The sequence below is a fragment of the Lygodium microphyllum genome, chromosome 13 (genome assembly GCF_053477565.2).
Source record: "Lygodium microphyllum isolate KBCC chromosome 13, Lygodium_microphyllum_v1.1.10, whole genome shotgun sequence".
In the NCBI taxonomy this organism is placed as follows: Eukaryota; Viridiplantae; Streptophyta; class Polypodiopsida; order Schizaeales; family Lygodiaceae; genus Lygodium; species Lygodium microphyllum.
The window spans coordinates 151,086,194-151,104,836 of NC_141147.1; the positions used below are offsets into that span (position 1 = coordinate 151,086,194).

The following is an 18,643-nucleotide window of genomic DNA, read 5'->3' on the forward strand; positions in this document are numbered from 1 at the left end:
CACTTGTGTGACAGTTTGGGCCTGCATTTGCTGAATTTTTTGGTCACATTTGGGCTAAAAATCATGACTGGCAACAGTGACAACAGTCATATCATGCACATTAAGAAGCTTGAAGGAGCACATAACTTTGCAGCCCAGCAAAATAGTGTTATAGTATCCTGTTGCAGAAGAAGTAGGCAAGGCCGATTAAGACCAAAGGGGCAAAGCCCGCAGATATGGAATAGGAAGACTAGGATGAGTTAAATGAGCTTGCACTCTCAACTATCGAGCTATCGATTTCCGATACCTTGCTGTTTAACATTGAAGGTTTGGATTCTGCCTATGCTATTTAGACTTGATTGGAAGAACTGTATGCCCAAAAGAGTGCCGTAAGTGAAGTTTACTGGCTGAAAAAGCTTATGGATTTGCGTATGAAAGAGGGTACATCAATGTCTATTCACTTGAGTGAGTTTAACTCCATTTTTAGCCAGCTGGTTGCCTTGGAGTTTAAGATTGATGAACAATATAAGGCTACGTTATTGCTTTGCACTCTACCAAAGAGTTGGGATACATTCAGGACAACTATGAGCAATTCTAATGCGATGCTTTTGTATGCTAATGTAGAGAGTGCTCTACTCATGGAAGAAATGAATCGGCAAAACAATGCATCCAGTAAGTCTTCCAGTGCTTTGCATACTAGGGGCAAATCATAGCAGAAAGGCAAATCTGATAGCAAGGGACATAGTAAATCACGTGGTAAGGATGTTGAATGCCATCATTGTGGCAAGAAGGGTCACTTTAAACATGACTGCTACAAATGAAAGAAAGAGAAAGGAAAGGGCAAGAAGACAGATGATAGCAAGGAAGAGAAGAAAGAGAGTCAACCTACGAAGAGCAGTGTTAAAATTGAAGAGGTGAATGTAGTCAATCATGACAGTGACAGTGGGAATGACGTACTCTTTGTTTCTTCACACTTTAGTACACATGCTTTACTTGCAGATATGGATGATGACATGCACACTTGGATTCTAGATTCAGGTGCTTCCTTTCATGTCACCCCTCATCGTGAGTGGTTTTTTTACTATATAGGGGATCGACATGGTGTTGTCTATCTTGGGGACAACTATGCATGTGACATTGCAGGTATTGGCAATGTGCAGTTGTAGTTTCGGCATGGTTTTGTCTTCACACTTCAGCATGTACGGCATGTACGGCATGTACCTTAGCTCAAGAAGAGCTTGATTAGCACATGGCAGCTAGATGACGATGGATTTCATACCACCTTTGGTGATGGGAAATGGAAGATCTGTAAGGGATCTAGAGTGATTGCCAGAGGTTGTAAAAGTGATACCTTGTATCCTCTCCACGTATCTAGTGTGCGTGACCATGTTGTTGCCGTGACCGAGCAACCAAGTGTTTCTTTGTGGCATGGCCGGTTAGGACACATAAGTCAAATTGGAATTAAAGTACTTTCTTGTTTGGGTTACTTGCCTTGTCTTCGTTGTGCTGATTTTGAGCATTGTGATCATTGTCTTTATGGTAAACATGCACAGACATCTCATAAAAAGTCTCTTTCGTTGAAATCTTCTCCTCTAGAGTTAATACATTCCGATGTATGTCAGATGCCAGGGTTATCTTTAGGGGGAAAGAAATACTTTATCACCTTTGTCAATGATGCTACATAGAAGGTATGGGTTTACCCTATTCGTAGCAAGGCCAAAGTGCTTGACAAGTTTCCAAAATTCTTGGCATTGGTTGAAAATCAGACTGATAAGACACTTAAGTGTCTTCGCTTTAACAATGGGGGGGGGGGGGGGGGGGGACGGAGGGGGCAAGGAATCCCTCACGAAGCATGGTCGAGCAAGCCACCTTCATATGCTCACGTGAAAGTGTTTGGTTGCGAGGCTTTTGTGCACATTCGTAAAGAATAATGCAGCAAACTTGAACCAAAGTCCTGTAAGTACATTTTCCTAGGATATGGTGAGGAGGGTGAAATGGGGTATAGATTATGGGATCCCGAGAAAAGGAAAATAGTATGCAGCAATGATGTTATCTTCTCGGAAGATCGCATGCATAAACAGCCCGAAAAGACTGAGAAGGTCCGTAGGGTTGTACTCCAGGAAGAAATATCTTTTGGACAGCAAAATGTCCCCGCTGTACAGGAGCAAATACCTGCTGTAAATGAGCCTGCAAATGCAAAAATAATGCCGGAAATGATCAGCCAGTCATTGTCCATAATGATGAGCTACTGGATGTGCAGGAACAGCCAGGACAGCAAGCTGTTAATGCTGATTTGCAGGCTGAAATGCCAGGACAGCAAGGTGAAAATGGAAATTTGCAGTCTCAACAGCCAGCAAACAATGATCATTGGGTTAAAGAGATCGTCTAGGGCTACTAGAAAACCTGATAGATTCGTTCCTGATGTAAACAATGTGGTTGATTATGTCATGTTGACAGACTGTGGTGAACCGTCTTGCTTCAAGGAAGCAATGGACAAACAGGATAGCAAGAAATGGTATAAATCCATGTTGTCAAAGATGGAATCTCTTGAGAAAAATGGCACTTGGGACTTGGTACAGTTGCCTAAAGGGCAAAAAACCTTGCCATGCAAATGGGTTTACAAGATGAAGGTCACTTTTGGTTCCTCGCCAAAGTACAAAGCAAGATTGGTTGCGAAGGGATACAAGCAGGAACATGGGGTTGACTTTGATGAGATCTTCTCTCCTGTAGTCAAGATGACTACATTGAGTACCATTTTGGACTTGGTTGTAGCTAAAGATATGAAGCTCATACAGATGGATGTAAAGACTGCATTCTTACATGGTGATCTGCATGAAGACATATATATGCAGCAGCCTGAAGAGTTTGTGGCAAAAGGGAAAGAGAATATGGTATGTAAACTCAAAAGGAGTTTGTATGGGCTGAAACAAGCACCAAGAGAATGGTGTCATAATACATTTATGCAGTCTCAAGGTTTTCATAGAAGTCAAGTGGATCACTGCTTGTACACTAAGAAGGCAGCAAATGGCAACCTGATTATATTGGTTCTGTATGTAGATGACATGCTGATTGCTAGCAGGGATACTCATGCCTTGGACTCACTAAAGCAAAGTCTTCATGGCAGCTTTGACATAAAGGATCTTGGTGATGCAAATCACATTTTTGGCATGCGAATACTCAGAGATAGGTCAAAAGGATTACTCTATCTATCTCAGGAGCATTATATCTCCAAGGTTTTGCAGCGTTTCAATATGGAAGGGAGGAAAACAATTGGGGTTCCATTGCCTCCATATGTGAAACTCAGTGCAGAGGACAGCCCTACATCTGATGATGACAAGGCCGAAATGGCCAAGTTACCATATACTTCAGCTGTTGGCAGTTTGATGTATGCTATGGTTGCTACACGTCCTGACATTGCCTTTGCAGTGGGAGTGGTTAGCAGATACATGGCAAACCCTAGTAAAAAGCATTGGGAAGCAGTAAAAGGTATTATGAGATACCTCAAAGGCACAAAGGATTTGTGCATCTGCTTTGAAAAGTAGAAGGTATCTGTCATCGGCTTTACAAATGTAGACTATGCTGGTCATGCGGACTGTAGAAAGTCCACTTTTGGGTATGTGTTTACTATAGTTGCACTCGTACGTGGTACGAACTGGTTCGGACTATACGGTTCGTACCGTACCGTACCGTACGAATTTGTACAAAATCGTACCAAAAAACAAGCACTTTTTTTTTCCTTTTTTTCTTTTTTTCTTTTTTGTGCGTGGTTGTTGTTGTTGGTGGTAGTTTGGGTTGTTGACCGTCGTGGTGGTGGTGGTGGTGGTGGTGGTTAGGTAGCCTTGATCGATCAACCAAGAAAGGGGGTGGAAGCTTGATTAGACTCTTCGTACATGTTTTGTTATGATTTATCCTAGAGCCAAAGGCCATACATAAGGTATTCAAGCAGTTCCAAACGTTTCTAATTAATGTCCCATCATTTTTCACAATATGTTAGTGTCATCAATAAATAAATTCAGCACCATTTGAGAATCATCGAGTAGCTTAATCCTATTGATTTTACCTTTGTTCACAGCTCATTTTGCACCACCCAACCCAAAGCATTAGTACACATTGCTAATAAAACTAGGCCAGAGGATAGCTTGGCCTAATGTACCTTCTGAGAGTACACGAATTAGTGAATGTACCATTGGTAGCTGCTTTAGCCTTAGCAATGCCAAACAAAACCATAGCAAAATTCATAAATCTTTTACCAAAACCTTTGGTGGTTTGTTTGGTAATTGTTGGTCTCACAGGTCATTTTGGCCTCTTGTAGGCGTTAATAAAGCATCTCATGTCATTTCATCTCTCTCTCTCTCTCTCTCTCTCTCTCTCTCTCTCTCTCTCTCTCTCTCAACCTTCTCTCTCTCAAGCATACATACCTCTTATTTATATGATCATTCATGTATGATGTATCCACTCATATGTATGTACTTGTAAGTTGTAGCGCATGTTGCGCATGCGGCATATGCCATAGAGGTTTTGGCATGTTACCCTCAAGTATTCATCTTATATACTCCAATAGCATTGCTATTTAGACTCTTAGCATATGTTCTATCATCTATAGTTCAAAATAATAAAGTTACTTTTTTTTTCGTACTAATATTGTACCGTATCTTATAAAATCTTAAGGTACCATTTAGTACCGTATTTTATCGTACCGTATTTTTCGTACCTGACAACTATGGTGTTTACCTTCACAAGAGGAGTAGTCTCTTGGATCTCCAGGCTATAAAAGTGTGTTGCATTGCCTACTACAGAGGCAGAGTATGTGGCTGCCACTAGGGCATGCAAGGAGGCTTTATGGCTTTCATATCTGGTGGGAGAGCTTGGAATTACAAAGTTACCTGTTCTCCATTGTGATAGTCAGAGTGCTATCATGCTAGCACGGAATCCCGTCTTTCATGCAAAGACGAAGCACATACAGGTGAAGTATCACTTCATTAGAGATGTACTTAACAGCAAGAGCATTGAGCTTATCCAAGTGCATACAGATGATAATCCTGCAGATCTTCTCACGAAGGATCTTCCAGCAAAGCGGTTTGCTCATTGCGGACAAATGATGGGAGTTGGATAGATATATGTATTTCAACTTTGTGCATACCTAGACTCAGTTGATTATTTTCTCTTCTTAAGGCGCATTGCCTTTAGGTGGGAGGTTGTTGGGAATAAAGGGCCATTGTGCCTTTTATATGTGCACGGGTGTGAACACACCCTTAGCACATTTGTACTTTCATATATATATCTATCTAAAACCTAAATAGGTACACTAGTCTTTTGTACCAAACATCAAAGGTATTGTACTCACTCTCCTTTCAACTACTCTCTACTCTCTATGTGTGTTATCTGTCGCATTCACACTCTCAGCTCCGTCAGGCTCCATCATTATTCTTGATAAGTAGATGATAGATCTTATTTGCAAATGGTTGTTCTAAGATCAACTTACTATGACTTTGCAAATCCTACCAAGACCTTTCCAAGTCCAAGGGGGGAAGGGTCGCCAAGCAATCAAAGAGTCTAAAATTGTTGGCTATAAATCATGCCACCCTCTAGGCACATGAAAAATCGTTGGCATTGAGCAAAATGGCCACAAACTATTGCTTGCAGGATCCAACACATTAGCAATCAAGACTAAGCCAAGTTTGGCCATCTTGTTCAACTCAGGGATGGAGAACGAGAAAGTGTTAGCACCACAATCAAATTTTGGATCTCAACCAAAACTCAATGTCCAGTTCCTAGACCAAGCCGCCAAGCCTCTTGATTAGGAACTAGAGGTCTATACAGAAGTATGTGCAAGATAGCTATGAAAATAATTTATCATGTTATGCCAGCTGGTTTGGATGCTTTTCCACTTATCCTAGGTAGACCTTGGCTTAGGAAAGTGGGTGCAATACAGGATTGGAGGAGAGGAATCACACTGATTTATGACCGTAAAGGAATAGCAAAGAAGTTTGATATGGCTTCAAGAAAGGAACTAGTGAATGAGAATGATAGTGAAGAAGAAGAAGAAGAGGAAGAAAGTGATAGTTCTGAGGAAGATGAAAGTGAGGATGAGAGCTCAGAAAGTGACTCAGACCCAGAGGTTTCATCAATAATAATAGAGAAAGTGAAGAAAAAAAAAAGAAAAAATCCTTAAACACCAGAGAGAAGTCAAGAACACATGTCCGGCAATCAATGATTTTGAGAGTATCTGGAAATTTAGAAAAGATAGAATACTTTTTCAGCAAAAGAAAAAAGACACTTGTTTTTGCTAAAGGATGAAGAGTCATCATCTGAAGAACTTTGATTAGTCAAAACCTGGACAATGAAAGCCACTAACCATGTTGAATATTTCCTACAAATATATGGCCAAGTATCTGTCGCACAAGATTGAGTTCATCCTATCCAAACTACTTCATCAATGCCAATTTGGGTTTGTTAAGCAGAAAGATACATGATGCAATCACTTGCTTCATCGTGCTTATCAATCATGCAGCTGCAGGTAAGTATGAGTATATCATAATTAATGGCACATTCACATGCATATGATAGGATAAGCTGGAAATTTAGCTTGAATGCGTTAGCAGCTTTAGAATTCAGTAAAGCCTTCCGCAAAATGATCAAAGTATGTTTCAGAATTACTTTTACTAAATTGTGTATAAACAAGCAGAAATGAAGTTTCGTCGTCGGTGGTGTTTGATCTTGCATTCAATGTCATTAAAGCTGGTAATGTGTCTAGTTACTTTGGGCTGCCCATGGCACTAGGAGTGACTATGAAGCTAACTGTAACTGGTTTCTTTTGAAGGTCAATGACCGACACTTTCTTCAAAAAGGAGGCCTCCAAAAGGAGAAACGGTCTCAGAGAAAGAGGGAGGACAGCTAGAGCCTCACTTTCTTCAAAAATGAGGCCTCCAAGAGGAGAAACGGTCTTTCGGAGTGACTATGAAGCTAACTTTGACTGGTTTCTTTTGAAGTTCAATGACCGACACTTTCTTCAAAAAGGAGGCCTCCAAGAGGAGAAACGGTCTTTCGGAGAAAGAGAGGACAGCTAGAGCCTCACTTGCAGCTCCTGAGGAGAGACATCTAGGGTTTAAATCAGTGACTGACAGGATGCATGGTGCCATAACAGAGATAGATAGCATGAACTTGTAGAGATACTATGTGACAGGTTCCTATTGGCACAGACAGGAGAAGAGATGAAAAAGATTTCTTCTGTACGACAAGGCTCAGGCACTGTAGAGACTTAGCAGCAAATGGATCCTTAGCTCAATATTCACAGGAGGTTGAACAGCTGGCCGCAGATTTCTTTTTTATCCTTCTCTGTCTTTGGTAGAGCTTCAAGCTCTCTCATCAATTAGCACAAATTATACCTTTCGGTCTACAAACCTTGGGAGTTGGATTGGATCTCCAAGACTTCACTTGGATTCCTCACAGAATCTCAGTGACATATCTCAGATGCCATGTGAATCACTTCAAAACAAGAGCTAGCACCCATTACTTTTGAGCAGTAGACAAAAGTAGCACAACAAGACTCTCTTTAGCAGGAAGGATGGTGGTTGCCGAAATAGGCTCTACTAGCCACCTTGTATTGTATCACTTGTTGGTCTTTATCCCAGTCACACATTGGTGAAATGAGGTGCCACATGAAGTTTCTTTAGTCAAGAGGAGATGGGAGCCCAACCGAGTTGAAGGAAGCTTGGAACACCATCATTCATAACCTAAATCTAGTAATGGTTCTGGATCATTGTCCCAAATTGCCAAAGCAGAGTTTTATTTATGGAATTCATTGTTAAAGGTCTTCTTTCAGGAGAGAAGTTGTGGAAGACATTATTGCTATGGAGACTCAAGTCATTACGTCTAGTCTCGGAGTACCCTGGCAACCCACCATCCATCGGATTTCCCAACAAATTAGGGCCAAAGGTCTTGGGAGACAATTGGAGTTCAAATTTGTAGCCATTAATCAAGCTTGGAGATTGCCCCGACCACTATTGAAGAGAAGTTGAAGCAGCCTCGTGTCTTTAACCATCACTTGAGATCAAAGTCTTGCACACCTTGCAGAGAAGGTGAGGTAGTCTCGACTCGTCAACAACCACTTGTAGAGAAGTTGAGGCGTCCTTGTTTCTTCAATCAACACTCAAGGTTTGAGTCCCTTCACACCTTGGGCCAAAGGCATAGTCACATAAAATGGCCATTTTTGGATCCCCCATCCCTATTCCCTGTTCCGAGTTCCCGTTTCCCATTTCATGCCTATTGCATGTGACTATATAGTCACATGGAATGGCAATTCCTGGCTGTCTCTGTTCTCGTTCCCCATTCCCATTTTCTGTTCCATGTGACAATGGGCAAAGGACACATTTTTCTTGGGGGAGGTTCAGCACACACCTTGCTACTACACTGGGAGAGTGGTTTCCTTGTTTGATCTACCAGATGATGCTTAGGGATAGGGACTTCATGGGTTCAGAGGAGCAAAGACCACGATAGAAACCATGGTGGAGGGAGTGCCTTCTAGGTGGACAGATACAAATATGCCCACAGTTGGATTGATCTCTTCTCTTAAAGAAAGGGTTGATACCAGCTTAAGCACATGCTCAAGCTTAGTCTCTAGTGAGAAATTAACATAAGAAAGACAAACTTGATACAAGTGTGGACATGTGCTCAAGATCCATGTCATACACATCTTGATGATAGAGGGGAAAACTACCATGTTGTACTCAGAGATAGATGCAAAACAATATTACCAAGCTCCTCCAGTGTAAAGAGAGGGTTTATACATGCTCGAGGACACACTTCATAAGGTCTATCCCAAAATGACCTCTAGGTCATATAAAAGTTGAGAGCTCTCTCTCAAATACATCTAAAAGAGAAAGGAGTGGAAAGGGGAAATCAGGAACCTATCTTGTGAAGCTCCTCCCCTAGAAAGGAAGGATTGATACAAGCTTGAGCACATGCTCAAGCTAAGTCTCAAAGTTATTTTTAAAATCCATGTAAAAAAGATACATAGGAGATGGTTACATAGATTGAGAACCAGTGACACGTATGATGGATGGATGGGTGGATGGAGACATTTAGCCTATCAGAAAGGCCTCTCTAGAGATTACAATTGGATCAAAGGAAGTCGATATGGGGGAATCCTTTCTGTGGGAAGACCTTGAGACATCTCCATTTTGGATGTCCCACAATTTGTCTATGATAGGTGCCTATTCTACATCCTGCATAAAATATTGAGGCTGATTTTGTTCATCATTTCTTGCCTCTGACACAAGGCAAGACATGCCCCTTCTCTAGTGAAAGACATTAAGGCTGACATGGCAATACTTGGTTAGTTATGAGATTTTTAAGCATTTTAAAGATTTGGGATTATCAGTGCTCTTACGTTTTCCTAAACATGTTTTGTAGGTAGTCTGTAGTTGATAGGATGAGTGCAATCATTTCTCTTTGGACTCTTCCATGTAGAGACCTCTTTCTAGCTTCTTATTCAACCATGCTGCTGTCCATTGAACCAGCTGTAGACCATTGAAAATTGAGTATAAACTGATCATGAACTGATCACTTAAATCTACTTTTGATTTATCACTTCCTACTTGGACATCCTCGAGTTGTCATGAATGTTCCTCACATGGCATTCCAATGCTCGAATCTCCCTGTCTATGGCAGGGCGAATAACATAAGGCATTTTGTTGATGCAGGTGACTGGTTGAAAGTGAGAAAGACCATATTTCCAAGTTCTCAAGATGTTGAAATATACCAGCGCATGTATGGTGCATACAATGATGCTTACATTAACTTAAAGAATACTTTCAAAGCATTATCCAGGATACCGCATTCTTAAGGAAAGGCAAGGGTCTGCTGTCTTACCTTTCTCATAACTAATTTCATCCCTCTCTCAAACAAATTGGTTGATTGTGTGGCTGCAAATGAGTGGTCTCTCTATTGATAAATCCTCATTCTATAATGTAATTTTATTGATCATTGAACAATTAAAAGCTAGTAATTATTTACTTTTTTTTATTAGAAGAATCCCAATCAATGTTCCGTTTTTGAAACACTGCAATGAGTAGATCAGTATCTTTTCAGTTGACATAAATTAGGCAATATTATGTAAACTCTTATCTTCTAATTGATTGGTCCTTCAGTTCATGATCTTGAGATGGTTTTAAGTCTTATTCACTATCAAGTCAAATCTTTTTCCATGTTGTTGAATCTTATTCTATGATAATTTTTATTCGAGGTTACTTATACAGTTGTCCACTTTGGTAATATACCAAGCACATCTAGTTTGATAGTATGTTGAGTACATCTATAATCATGATGGTCTCGCAAATCTATGGAGAGAGTTTACTAAATTTTGAGATTTGCAAGCATGTTTATATAACAACATTATTTAGATAGTGATTATGAAAAAAGAAAAATATGGATATATTGTTGAAGATATTATTTGAATATTATGTGGTCATTTTCTATTCATATAATCACATGGATTAGTTCTTTTTTTTTTGTTGATCATTAATATGATGTGCTTGCATAAAGTTTTGTTCATGTTTTCCTTGTGTGTTTCTATCAAAAGATAAAGAAGATGCTTATTGGTGTTACAAGATGGATTTTTTTGCACTTATTTTCTCATTTTATTGGTGTTCTCCAAAGAGTTTCATACATGAAAGTTAAGACTGAATAACATCTTTAACAAAGAATGATTAACTAAAATATACTTAGCTTGTGGATATTATAATTTATAATCTTTACTTTCAAAGTTATAAACAAAGATATGTTTCATAGCCATGTTTTTTCTATATTTTGTCAAATCAAACATATACTAATATAGAAGCCAAGCAACCAAAAATATATAAGAGAGCAAAGTGTGATTTGTTTATCATGCAATTAGGATGAGATTTGATGAGTATTCACATATTTGACTATATTGTGAGAGATCTTATAGCGGTTATTGTTGGAATTTTTATTCGACTTTATCTCAAGCTCCATATGTACCATCGCTAAAATTACTGATGGCATTTTGTTCTTTTGTGTAAATTTTCCAAGAGTGTTCATTTTGCACATAAGGCTTGTTATAGTTTACTTTGTAATGTATTATATAACACAAGTTGACTTTGTGCTAGTTGTTGAAAATAAGTTGTGTGGATCAACTATTTACAATGAAATTTATTAATGTATTATATATTGGTTACAAAAGATTACGAGTGTAATGAAAACAATGTTATTGTGAATGGTGTAGATCTTAGTTTCACTATAATTACTATTGGAGCATCACTATCTACTATTAAGAAAACTTGCTATAATAGTAGAGATATATAGGCTCATGTCTTGATTGTATTATTTGTTAAACGTAATATAGTCTTACATAACCACTCAGGGGCAAGACAACTGAAGATGCTTGGAATACACTTAAAAAAGACTTGTGTTGCTTACTTACATAAGTGATTAAAGAAAACACATGAATGAAGGTAGCTTTATGATTAATTTTCTAACAAAAATCAAAGGTCTTAAGGAGTAGTTAATTTTTAGAAATGAAATTTAGATAAATAATTCAATTTGTAAAATTTTATTTAATATCTTAACATCTATTATTTATTCAAAGATGCAAAACAATCCTAATGCTCATATCATTTGGAAAACTAGTTTTATTTTGCTACAAGAAGGCTAAATCTACTAAAATAAATTCATTATGCATATTATAAATCAAGATTTTGTGGTACTACGTAAAAATTTATAAATATAGTTCAGATAAGTGAGATTGATAAGAATGGAGAAAAAGGAAGAGTAAAAGCTTATGTGCATTAAAGGTGAGAGATCATATCATTAAATTATCTTAAGTTGATTATAAAAAAGACTAAGAAAAAAAAAAGCTAGATGGTATATATCTTTTCTTTTAATTCAAAAGTTTTGTGTTTACTAGGCAAGGGCTTATTATAAATTCAAATGAGTAGTGCTTAATAGTAGTGCTATTGAGGATATTATTTTGTAGTATATTCTATTGTCTAACTTGAGTATGTTTTTAAATATAGTAATGTTATATATATTATGTCTTTTTTTTCTTATCAAATGAGCTACTAAAATTATGTTACTATTGTTAATGGTTGTACTTTTATACTTTCAAATACTTTGTATGTATAAGATTTTAAAAAAAACGTCTTGCTTATTTTTACACTTATCAAGATTAGCTTAATTATCAACCTTATGGATACCAAATATATAATTATAAATGTTAAGTACTATATAAGCTCAATAATTATGAAAAATATATAAAAGATATGGCATATAAAATTATAGATTCACAAGTTGTTTTAGATGCGTAACTTGGCATATGTGTTTTGGTTATTTGTATTATAGTTACAAAAAAATCTAGCATGATGTCTTCATTATTATTCTTGAGATATATGTAACATGTATTTGTAAGGGTTGTATATTAAGTAAAATACAGTACATTCCCTTTTCAAAAAATAGTTTAGTGAGAGATTCACAACTTGCATTTTAACAAAGTTTTTGTGGTTCAATGCAAACATTGTCTTTTGCAATTACTTTTCCTTTATGACCTTTTTTGACTTGACAATGACTCTAGATATGTTTGGATGTATTCTTTAAAGTCTAAGTTTAAAGTATTTTTGTGACTTGAAAATCTTGCATGTATTATTGAAAATCGGTCTTTAAGAGCTTGATTGATTTCCATTCTAATCACAAGGGCGAGAGCATCTCTCTAAAGAGTTTAATACATTTCTAATTGAAAGTGTGATAAAACACTAATGTACAATATTGTGTATACTTTAACCAAATGGTATAGCTAAGAGAAATAATAGCTCTTATATAGATGATACCATATATGACAACAATAGTGAAGTTTCATGATATAGTTGACTTGAGGTGGTTGTGTGCAGAGGTTATGTACTAAACAAGTGTTTCACTAAATCATTGTATTTTTATCACACCACATGAGACTTAGTATGGTAATAAGTCATCCATTGCTCTCTTACATGCTTTTAGTTGCTAGGCTTATATATTAGTATTTGTGTGTGATATGACAAAATATTGAATAACATGAATATGAAGAATACCTTTATTGTTTATAATTTTGAAAGGAAAGGTTATAGATTACATTATCCACAAGTTAAGTATATTTTAGTTGGTCATCTTTATAAAGATATGTGTAGTCTTTACTTCCATATATGAAGCTCTCAAGAGAAGGCAAAGAAAATGAGAAAAGAACTGCAAGAAAATCTATCTTGTAACACCAACAAGCTTTTTTTTCATTTTTTTAATAGAAACGTACAAGGAAAACATGATTAAAACTTCACACAACATCATAGAATATATCTTCCATAGTTATAAATTTAACAGAGTACATTATATTTTTCATTTCAACAATCAACCAAGAGATTTTATCCACATGATTATATGAATGGAAAATAATCACATAGTATTCCAATCATATCTTCAACAATGTCTTTATATTCTTCTTCTTATAATCTCACAATCTCTCATAGATACAATAGATTGATCGCCAAAAAATGCATACACACTCTCTTTCAATCACACTCACATGCTCTCGTACAAAGATACAATGGAAGAATGATCCATAACCCTCTCTTGGACTTATGGAGCCCCTCTCCAAAGGGTATGTCTAATCTGAAAAGACACCAAGACCACTATAGTATCCCTTCATAGTAAGCTATTGTCACTATCACTTTAAGTCATTGTGTTGAGAAATAATACATAGATTAAGTCATATCCTATGCTTGTATTAAATTTAAAAATGGCTATATATAAAGTGTCCTAAAGTCAATGTATCTATCCACTTTAGGAGATACTCATTGTGAGTTGAGAAAAATGAAGAAGAGAGAGGAGAATATGGATTAAGCCACCATATCTTGTGCCATCTCCCTTCCCTTGTGCATCTAAATCGAATCCTTTAAATTTGTATCAAAGTGAAAATGCAAAAGTAAGGAATTAGATTGAGGAGCACGATGAATTGAGGTCTACATTGGATTCAAAGCTTATTATTTGTTGTTAAATACGATACAAATCTTCAATAAATCCACTCAAAACAATTACACATATTAGAAGAGCTATTGTAGATTGATTTTTAGATATTATTGCCGGGTTGGATGTATTCAAGAAGCCATTGGAGGTTGCAAATAATGGATTATAGCAATGGTTTGGTTGTTTTTTGTCTCGGATTGAACTATGTATTGGATACTGAAAGCTCGAGGCCAGCTTAATCACATGGCCTACATGAGTAGGGGGGTTGCTTGTTGGATGAAGCACATGGGCAGCTTGCTCCACACTACAATGCCTGGTTAGAGAAGGAAGTAGGGGGTTTGTTTCTACAACATGGAAGGAAAGAAGATTAATTTGTGACTTGGCTTGAAGAGAAAGCTTGAAGCTCAAATACTCATAAACAAGAATTGAGGACGTTATTGATTATGGCAAGCTCAACATCAGCATTCTAAAGGCTTGACATGATTAGACGGTGGTAGCTACGTGATGGCATGCTTCATTCTATTCCAATTAGTTGAGCTATTTAAGCTTATTAACTTAAAGCCTTAACCCTGAAAAATAAGTCTTTTTCACACTGGTTAATATTGAGCTGATTCACTTACGGTGTTCACATTGGAGATTAAAGAATTGGATATTTTATTACTGTTTTCACACTGGAGCTCCATTGAATTAGTTCATAATTTTGTGTTCACACTGCAAAGAAATAACTAATTGTTTCAAAGATCAAAATGGCCAATTTATAGGTAACGTTTGGGTCCCAGTTTAGAGGGAAATTTTTATCAAGAATTTTTTAAAAAAAACTTTTATTTGAGCTTATCATCGACTTCATTTTTTGCACAAAACTTTATAGAAAAATAGCAATGAAAATTGTCTATTTTTTGCTTGTGTTTTGCTATTTTTTGGGCTATATGGACACCATTTGAGCTCTAAATTCAATGTTTCTTGCTAGACAATAGATGTACAACATGTGGGCATGATGTATAGATATATTTGAAATTAATTTGATACATGTATAACAATCATATTATTCAAATTGGTTTTACATGTATTTCCTTTAATAAAGTAATGTTTTTTATCTTGGATTTAAGCCGTTGATGTTGGGACTTGTTTGTGTGCTTCAATAGTGATTTGACACACTGTAAATTATAATAATCATAATGTTAGAAACAATATAAATTAGTGAAATTAAATGGTGACAAGTTGACAAAAGATAACTACAGTGTACAACAGTATCACATGGAAATTTTTCTTATGTGAGAAGAGGTCTATGGGACCTCATAACAAGTGAGGAAGCATGTCTTGAACTTTCTAAATGACCCATTAAAGAATAGAGGAATGTCTATAAAGATTGGACATGTAAAAACTTAACATCGTATATCTATATGCATTTCAAAGACCTTATCCACACATTAAGAAAGCTAGCACATGCAAAGACGCAAGGGACATTATTGAGAAGATATATTGCACTTGCACAAATACAATAAAGATATTGTTAAAGTAGAGTTTGCATGGTGCATGGCGTGAAAATCAAAGCATTAGTGATTATGTTGCAGAGATAAAGTAGACTACAGAGGACCTTGCTTCCATAAATACACATGTTGATGATGATGACTTGGACTCTGTTGCCTTGAATAGACTTGGCCTTGCATACAAAAACTTGACACTTCTATTTCTATGAGAGGCCATTGACTTTGAGGTATTGGTTGCCTTATTGCTTACTAAAGAAATAAAGTTGGGCCCTAATGTATCGAGCAATGGGAAAAGTGCTAGTCTAGATAGTATATTCTACCATCAAAGAGGTCATGATACAGCTAGAGGATGTTCGTATGGTCATGGAGACAGCTTTGCTTGTAGACATAACTCTTTTGATCATAGAAACTTTATGCCTAGAGGCAAGGAAATATCCTTTTCAAGAGGTAGAGAATGGTCTAGCCCTCATAGAGATTGTGCTTGTCATTACTATGGACAGTTTGGCCATTTTGAGAAAGAATGCTACCATAAGCAAAATGCTATTTGAAAGGGAAGTAGGACCCAAGAGGAAGAAGCTTGGCGGTGAGAGCTATGGCGGATGGAGAGCAAAAGCAAGAGAGAGAGAAACTCAAAAGTGGGAACTCCAACAACCACAATGTGTGGCCGGGCCTTCCTTTATTCAAACTATCACTAAAAGAATAAAGAATAAGTGACTGTGAGGGGCGCCCGCCACCTGCACTGTGCAGTGGCGGGTACTGTCAGTGTAGTAATATATGGGCAGCTAGGCAGAGGCGCCTTTACCCCCAACAACCTCCCACTTAAAGGCGAATCTGCCCCACTGAGAGAAAAGAAAAGAAAAGACAGTACAACATGTAAACATGTACAACAAGATGAGGAAAAAAATGTCATCTCGTCCAACGCCCATCAATCTCCTGAGGAAGGCAAAGCGCTCTGTAGTGAGGCTCTTCTGAGCAAGTCTACAGGATTTGGCTCAGTCGGAATCTTGACAAGATCAATAGACCTGTCCTCAACGACCTCGTGAATGAAGTGATATCTCACCTCAATATGTTTCGTCTCGCATGGAAGACTGAATTCTTAGCCAACTGAATGGCACTTATAGAATCCGAATCCAGTGTAGCCATAGCATCTATCATACCAAATCTGCAATCAAACGGCCTAACCATATAGCCTCCTTGCAAGCCTCTATGGCTGCAATATACTCGGCCTTTGAAGTAATAGAAAGAGCCATACACTTCTGCGCCCTAGACATCCAAGAGATAGCCCCTCCAGCATAAGTGAACACATAGCCAGAATTGGATTTCCTACTATCTGCATATCCTACATAATCAAAGTCACTGTATCCCACGACTCCTGTATCCTGGTTGCCATAGGAAATACACATATCTAATGTGCCCTTCAGGTACCTCATGATACCCTTCATGGCATCCTAATGTTTCTTGCCAGGTGTAGCCATATAACGTGCCACAACCCCAACTGCAAAAACAATATCTAAACGGGTGGCTATCATGGCATACATAAGACTGCCCACGGCTAATGCATAGGGAATCTTGGCCATCTCGGCCCTCTGCTTATCTATCTGCAAACAATCGGCCTGTGAAACCTTTACATGAGAAGGTAATGGACAGCCAATAGGCTTAACATCCTGTATACGGAAGCGCTCAAGGACTTTATGGATGTACTCCCTCTGTGACCAGATAGAGTAGTCCCTAAGATCTATCGTGCGTAATGGGCATACCAAGTATATGAGAGGAATGTCCCGGATCTTTCATCTCAAAGCTCTTCTTGAGCTGAGCCTTAATAGCATCGAGCTCCTCATGAGCTGTCCATGCTAAAAGCATGTCATCCACATAAAGTACCAAAATCAGTAAAGAACCGTCATAAGCTTTCTTCGTGTACAAGCACGGATCCATAGCACTGCGGATGTAGCCCTATGACTACATGAATGCATCAAACTTATGGTACCATTCCCTAGGTGTCTGCTTCAAGCCATATCGACTCTTCTTTAGCTTGCATACTACATGTTCCCTGCCAAGGTCGACAAAGCCCTTAGGCTGCTCTATGTAAATCTCATCATGCAAGTCCCCATGTAAAAAAGTTGTCTTGACATCCATCTGGTACAAGTCCAGGTCAAGCTATGCAACCAAGGCCATGACTAAGCGTAGGGTGGTCATCTTGACCACGGGAGAAAAGACTTCATCAAAGTCAACACCATGCTCCTGCTTAAAACCCTTAGCAAACAATCGAGCCTTGTATGCTGGTTTGGGGTATCCAGGGGTACTTTTTAGCTTGTACACCCAGTTATATGGCAAAGCTTTCTTACCCTAAGACAAGGAAATCAAATCCCAAGTCTGATTCTTATACAATGAGTCAAGCTCATACTACATAGCCATCTCCCAAGAGTGACAATCACCCCTTGTGCATAGCCTCATGATAAGTGAGAGGCTCTCCTGCATTTGTAACTAGCACATAATCCATAGAGGGCGCAAAACAGTCAAGAGGTCATCTATCTCTAGTAGAACCCCTCAACCCAGGCTCTGTTGCCTGACCGACATCCTATCTAACATCAGCATGTCTAACATCTCGGCCATGAGCATCAGGTGATGTTGCACGCTGTCTAGCTGGCTGTGGAGCGGGCTGAACGGGAGTAGGTGGCTCCTCCTGAAAGATAACTCTGCGTACCTCAACCACTTTCTTAGGCTGCATATGCATTTTTTCCTCATGAAAGATGACATCATGGCTGCGGATGGCTGTCCACGTCTGCGGATCCCATAGACGGTAGCCCATCTCTCCTGCATCTCCATAGCCAATGAAAATGCATTTAACACTTTTAGGATCCATCTTATTGCGTTTGTCCTTGGGCACATGGCAAAATGCCTCACATCCAAAGACACGCAAATGATCATAAGAGGAGGGCTTGCCTGCCCAGACCTCCTCTGCAACCTAAAAGTCAATGCCACTGCTAGGCGACCTATTAATGAGATGCACTGCAGTAGTAACTGCCTCAACCCAAAAGTGTTGTGATAAGCCAGCCTAGCTAAGCATGCTATGGACTCTTTCCTGAATGGTCCTATTCATGCGTTCAGCCATACCATTCTGGGGTGGGGTGTAAGGGGCGGCCAACTAGTGCTTAATACCTCGCTCATCACAAAATTCC

At 38.2% G+C, this 18,643-nt stretch overlaps 1 protein-coding gene across 3 annotated transcripts in view; it reads left to right on the top strand.

Annotated features, from left to right (window-relative positions):
• Positions 1–10,097, top strand: part of LOC148027351 (uncharacterized) — a 143,924-nt gene extending 133,827 nt beyond the window's left edge. The window contains exon 19 of one of the 3 annotated variants that reach the window (XM_087691915.1): positions 9,681–10,097. In XM_087691915.1, coding sequence (XP_087548041.1) covers positions 9,681–9,823 — 143 coding nt within the window. In that variant the 3' untranslated portion in view covers positions 9,824–10,097. Of the gene's footprint in view, positions 1–6,799; positions 8,504–9,680 lie in introns of those variants that run through there. The other 2 variants (XM_087691914.1, XM_087691916.1) reach the window with 2 other exon arrangements.
• The last annotated feature ends 8,546 nt before the right edge of the window (positions 10,098–18,643 follow it).